Raw genomic sequence first — 6,733 nt, forward strand, 5'->3', positions numbered from 1 at the left:
GGAAGGAGTCATTGGTCTAGAAACTTGGGAGTGGAGCAGAAAGTGAACATCTAGGACTTAGGGAAGGTACTATGGTAACTAGGACAATCAGAAGGGTGATGGCTAGAATGGAGACAAGTAACAAGCAGACTGCAGAGTAAGAATGGTGAGGTGATGGCAGAAACTGCTCTTTCCATTGTTTCTTTTAATGTATTATTACCATCTCGCTTTTAAAATGTTCTCAATGTTTTAATTACATCACGTCCCAAGAACTTGTAGCCAAGGGCAGCTCTTTATAAATCAAGTAAATAAATAAAGCGAAGAACGCTATGAATACTGATGCGGATGGTACTTTTCCAAATTGCTAGTAATTTTTCTATACTTTAAAAACAAGATTCCATTTGCTTCTTGCTGTCGCCTAGTTTTAGGAGAGGAATATGGACTCCCTTCCCCCTCCAGGCACACCGCATGGAGCTCCCTGGCAACCAGGCACATCCATAAGGAAAACAGCAGTCGCTTAAAAATAGTGAGAGGCCCTGTGGACCCCCATGCTACGGAGTTTGAGAGGAATGAGGTGCTCCCAGCCGAGGGTCTCAAACTTTGCAACCCCTGGTGTGTAGCTGCTCTGGGGACTCTCCTAGGTGAGTATCTCCGATGCCGAGAGAGGATAAAAAGTTCATCTCCACAACGCTGGAAACTGCCATGCCTTGCAGTGGCTCTACACTGTCATTTAGGGCCAACTTTTTGTTTACAACAAGGCTATGAGAGTTAAAACAAAGAAGTTACGTAAAGGAGATTATGAAATAATTTAAAGGGAAAAATTGTCAGGAAAAACATGATTCTATGTAAATCTGAGAGCTATTTTCAAGGGTGTATAAAAGTTCATAGGCTCTTAAATAGTGTTTCTAATTTAATCAAGCAATTAATATTCGATTTAGAAAACAATCTTTCTAATGTGTAGAACTGCACCAAGATTTAGACAGAAATTATTTAAACAGAGTTTTAAAAGAAAGGGAATGAAAAGGAAAAGAAGTTGAGCTAAGGTGAAAGCTGCTTTGAAATAAAGATCTTTTATTCTAGCTCTGGAATGATACTGGCAGACTAGTCACTGAATCTTGTTAAGTGTCAGGCTTTCCTGGGGACAGGAATAGAAAAAGTAATATTAATATTTGTCTCTCTTGGGGGGCTGGGTGTGTATCTTATTCAGGAAAACACAGACTTCACAACGTGACAGACCCTGCAATTTTTCTGTTCACTCTGGATTTAAACTGGAACTCGAGTTATATCTATCAAAGCGCATGGAACACATCATAGAAAGAACAGAAAACGTTTTTTTGGTTGGAAGTAATTAGGGAAGATCTCGAATTATCACAAAAAGAAACAGGAGAGAGTGGCCGGGTGGGAGACATGTCTGCAGGGAACTGAACGTTACATGTGGCAACTGATCGGCACAGATCGAGTGAGGTGTGCGATCAGCACCGCAGATGCAACACAAAGCTGTCTAGCCAGAGAAGTGCGTCACCGTGGCTGGCACTGGGGGCGGAATACTTGGCGCTGGACTTGCGGATGATGTTCTCGTGGGTCTGGGACCACTCGCTCTCGTTGTTGCACCTGCAACAGAAGGACAGGCGTGACGACTCCCGAGGGTCTTACCCATCTGGAACTTCCAACTCGCTTCCTAAAAGAAATGAATGTATAGTCCCCTAAATTAGACAAGGCTCATTTTCTGTTAAGGCACACAGAAGACCCACACTTTGGGAAAGAACAGAAACTCTAAAATGAATCTCTACAGATACCTTTTAAGTGGCTAAATGTCCTCTTCCCTGTAGTGCTCTCCCACCTGACGCTTTTTTCTTTTCTAGTTCCTTACACACATGAGCGCACACGAAACAAACAACAAAAAACGAGCTCCAGAGGAAAGTTCCTGATGGAGGAAGAGAAGAGTTCCTCTCGACAAGTCCTATCTTTCGAAAGTGCCATGCCTGGTGCTGGCTTTATTCTGTCATTTAGCTGTCATCATATTGGCTACAGAGGAAAATCCTGCTAAGCTCAGGACAATGTGGATATTCGCTTGTGGGTGTGCTTCGGCCAGACCGAAATAAAAAGAAAAGTTTGGGAGGTTAGTGGGTTTGCTTCACTGTGCAATTCTCTGCAGTTGGGAAAGAGGACTTAGCAGAGAAGCCTGGAGGCCTAAATATCTCAGAATAAATGTCTTTCCTAGGGACTCTGGGATTGGGACAAGAAAGAATGAAGGAACGACACTGCACCTCGGTTAATTTATGACATTTTAGGGTCTTGCCCCCTGAAGGGCAATTCCAAGGGCTGCGAACACACAACCACTTGGTATGGCCTAGAGACTCGGAATTCCGCCCCGTGATGTAGATACCTCAATGAAACAACTGGAATGAGGTTATGGTCACCTCTTGAAAACGCCACATGACACTGGCAGCCCCAGTGCCCTGGCCCCACCGCTCCCCCTACTGGATAGGGAGGTATGGACCCAATGACCCCACACTCAAAGAAAAACCCATAGGACCTTTCCATGGTTACTCAGAAATGTGTGGTCCGGTACAGCTGCTCCCAAGAGGAAACCTCAGTAAGAGCAGTGCCATGTGCCACCCAGCAGTGGCAAGGACAACAGGTTTCTAAGAAAAAGAGTGCGTGTAGAGCCATTCAGAGATGGACGTTGGTCACAGTTTACTTCTGTTACTCAACCAGAGGCTCTTCACACTCCTCGATCAGGACTAGTAAACCTCACCTGCTCAGAGGTGTCGCTAAGAATTGTCGAAGATGAGGTTCTCAGAGTCCAGAGCTGTGTGGATAACTTCCCACTTGTGAGGAAGAATTCCTTCCAAAGGAAGGGAAGATCATTCGTTAAAATGATCACTTATGACTTAGCAACTCAGTTGGAAAGGAAAAGTGAGAGGTGCTGGCAGCGGCGTATCCAGCCCTTCCCGTCTGACGTGCACTGTCTCGTCTCTTCCGAACAGTCAATACTTCGGAGAAGTACCCAGCCGGTGAGGATTCAAGGACTTGTCTGTCAGGTTTTGTTTTTTTTTTTTTTTGTCACTTTCTAGATTTACAAGCTCAGTAGTTACTTTCTTTAATTGAGATCTGACTACAGTTTGTCATAAATAACATAGTCGCCCCTCTCATTTCAAAAGAAGAGTCTTGAAAATTAACTCCCTCCCTCCAACAGACGGTGTCATTTTAGTCCTCACTGGTTCCTTGGCAGCACAGATGCGGTGCTTCGTTGACCACATCGTGCGTTATTTCACTCACATGTACCCTTCCAGCCAAGACACACACAAGTCAGATGCCAGACGATGGACGGCTCGTCCCTGTCACTGCTCTCCCACTGCACATCCCTTATTATACAGTGGCCTTCACGGCTCTACCTTCAGCCCACTTCCTTCTTATCTACTAGCTTTCCTGGGCAACCCCACCTACTCTTACAGTTTCGACCACCGCCAGAAGCTGCCAAGCTGCGAAGCAGTGTCTCCAGCCCAGACTCATCCTTCATCTCCTGACATACATGGCTACAAGAGAGCTGCTGTCATCTCCCCCCAACCCGTCTGCTCCCAGAGACTCCCTCTCACTGAGCGGCACCCACTCGTTCACTAAACCAGAACCCTTCCAGCTGCCAGCATGTTCTGGAGATTTTTCTATCTTAAAATCTGTCACATCTGACCTGTCTTCATGGCCTTGGTTCAGCCATGATCGGCTCTCCTCTGGACCAGTGTAATCACCTCCCATCTGGCCTTTCAAACATCGCCCTTTCCAGAATGCCAGGAGGAGCTACTCAAATCATCTGAAACTAAGTGGAGGCTGTGTCATCAGCATATTTTAACCAATCGCTAGGATATTTTATAAGGAAAAATTATAAATGTAAGCATTTATTAAATAATCAAATGAGCTGTGATTACAATGAGGCATGAATGTTATATCCGACCAAATTAATATTTAGAGTGTGATTACTGATGTCGATAGTTTGTCCTCAATCATCAGGCCCACGAGAGCTCGTGATCTAAACAGGTGTGTGTGCCTCTGCGGCAACCCAGCCCCACAAGAGGTGAGCGCAGGCGATGGATCGGCACGTCCACCACCACGTGTCCAGGGACTTTACTCAAGGAATACGACAGGGCAAGAGGGTTTGGTTTTCTCTGTGGAGCTCCAGGCATTCAGAAGCACAAGAGCAGGTTCTGCTCAAAAAAGAGAATCACAACATTTCTCATGCTGTGTACATTACATTAGTACATTACTCAAGTACTATCTCCTTATCTTCTTTTTTATTTTTTAATTATTTTTAAAATTTTTAATTACAGTTGACGTTTAGTATTATTTTATATTAGTTTCAGGTGTACAGCACAGTGGTTAGATGTTTACATAATTTACGAAGTGATCCCCTGATAAGCCTGGTGTCCAGCTGACGCCATCAGGAGCTGTTACGATATTACCGACCACATTCCCTGGGCTGTACTTCATGTCCCCGTGACTATTTGCTAACTACCGATTTGTACTTCTTAATACCTCATCTTGACCTCTGTGATTCTCCCACCTTCTCATCTTTCCCCAAAGTGGGCGATCCCTAAAAGTATTTAAGAAATTTTAAAGAGTTAACTGTAAGACCTTTGAGTTTGCATTTTTAGAAGGGTGCCTACTATAGGTAGGTAACGACTGGGGTATTTTCCCATATTTTCTTTCACTTAATTCTCATGACCCTATGACAGGTATTATCACGTTCATTTTACAGATGAGGAGAGTGAGGTGGAGCTGGAGTTGAAACATACATACATCTGCCTGGTCCCGAAAGCAGGGAGGGGGAGGGGAGAGAGGGAGGCTGCAGAGGACAGTAACCCAAAACATCCTGCTCCTGCACCAGGCTGAGGATGTCTCCCTGACATCAACCAGCATGCCCATTTTGTCTCCTTTCACCTAACTGCTATTGCTGTCTTGACTCTGGCTCAAAACTTAATTTAGTGCAAATACTACATATTAAAATTCTTTCTCTTTGGGTGTGACCTGCTTTATTTTGGCCCTTATTTGACCGAAAGTCCTAATAAGCCAGAAAACAGGCAAGAGCCTACAGATCTAGGAGCCCTACTTACGCTGACCACGTTCGTGCAGGTTCACGCAGTCCTTACTTGCAGAGCAAGAGAGAGTAACATCAAGAGGGATGAAGAAAAACAGCACACATTTCTTTACAAATGGCCCAACTGAACAGTCTTTGAAACCAAGCTGACATAAATCAACCAATCTAATGCACTGTGATGATGGGCCAAGAGATACTGTCGTTTTATTTATGAAAAAATTTAAGCCATTTTTATTTTACAACTTATACATAAGATGGAAAAATTCGAAAGAGAGACAAATGGCATATATATAATTATAGAGCTTTAGCAGGAATCCTTATTTTTACTCCTTCTCTTTCCAAGTGGTAAAAGCATTTCTTCTGGGAGTGACAGTTATGCGTCTCCTATCACTTCCTGGGAGGAGTCACTCCTTTGGCCAGCGCATCCAGGTGAAGGGCCGGGCATGAACACCTCAAGGTCTCCCTCTTCTTTCTCTGGGGACCAACCTGTTTGCAGAGAGCACACGACCTCTGCAACACCAGGCTCCACGCTGATGGTGACCTTAAAACCTTTCTAATTCAGGGTTCACGTCAGTCACGGCTATAGTGGGCTGAATGGTGCCCCCCCTAAGACATGTCCATGTCCTAATCCCTGGAACCTGCAAACATGACCTGACTTGGAAAAAGGGTCTTTGCAAGTGTCCTTAAGAGTCTTGAGATGAGACAATCATCCTGGATTATCTGGGTGAGCCTAAGTTCAATGACGAATGTCCTTAGAGAAAGGCGAAGGGAGATTTAAGACAGAAGAGACAGAAGACGAGAAAGCAACGTGACCAGAAGAGAGTGGTGTGACCAAGCCCCAAGCCAAGGCATGCTAAGTAATATAAAGAACATATTTTACTCTAGAACTTCCAGAAGGAATGTTGTTCTCCTGGCATCTTGACTTCTGGCCTCCAGAAGGGGGAAATAAATTTCTGTTGTTTTAAACCACCACATTTGCAGTAACCTGTTACAGTAGTCACAGCAAATAAATATACAAGTTCATGTGCCTCATAGATCTAAACATGATCTCAAATTTAAGTTTTTTTGGTAATAAAGGTGACACGTTTATATATACTCCTCACATATATACACATCATAAATTTAGATCTCCACCACTCTATACCGTACATCCATTTTTACCTATACCTGCTTAACATTCTGGTCTCAGAAGCAATCTACTGTCATCTTAACTAAACCAAACTACAACAAACAGCATTTTATTCTTAGTACTAAGCTGACATTGTTAAATAATTGGGGTGAAGGCTGACCTTTGTCAGGTATCTTTTTCGATATCAGGATTGTATGGTCCCCACCCCCCATGACTAATATTATGTATCATATGCTAATTGCACTGTGATCAGAGAGTGTGACTTATGCCTTGTAGAATTTATGGAATATTTTCTACAAGTAATTTCTGTAAATGTTCCATGGGCACTGGAAAAGATATATTCTGTTTACTGGACAGAAAATTAGTTTAGAGCTGGGAGGATCATATTCCCTGGTGATCTAGGACAGGTGTCCCCAACTCCTGGGCCGCATTCTGGTACAGGTCAGTGGCCTGTTAGGAACGATGCCACACAGTAGCAGGTGAGCAGCGGGCAGGTGAGCGAAGCTTCATCTGTATTTGCGGCTGCTCCCCAG

General features: G+C 44.0%; 1 protein-coding gene across 1 annotated transcript in view; it reads right to left on the reverse strand.

Moving 5' to 3' along the window:
• The window catches only part of DOCK3 (dedicator of cytokinesis 3), a 285,004-nt gene that overhangs the window by 105,171 nt on the left and 173,100 nt on the right, over positions 1-6,733 (reverse strand). Inside the window, exon 12 of the mRNA XM_011364750.2 lies at positions 1,502-1,590. Within this exon, the coding sequence (XP_011363052.1) occupies positions 1,502-1,590 (89 nt within the window). The remainder of the gene's footprint in view (positions 1-1,501; positions 1,591-6,733) is intronic.

This window comes from Pteropus vampyrus, unplaced genomic scaffold (assembly GCF_000151845.1).
Source record: "Pteropus vampyrus isolate Shadow unplaced genomic scaffold, Pvam_2.0 Scaffold100, whole genome shotgun sequence".
Lineage (NCBI taxonomy): Eukaryota > Metazoa > Chordata > Mammalia > Chiroptera > Pteropodidae > Pteropus > Pteropus vampyrus.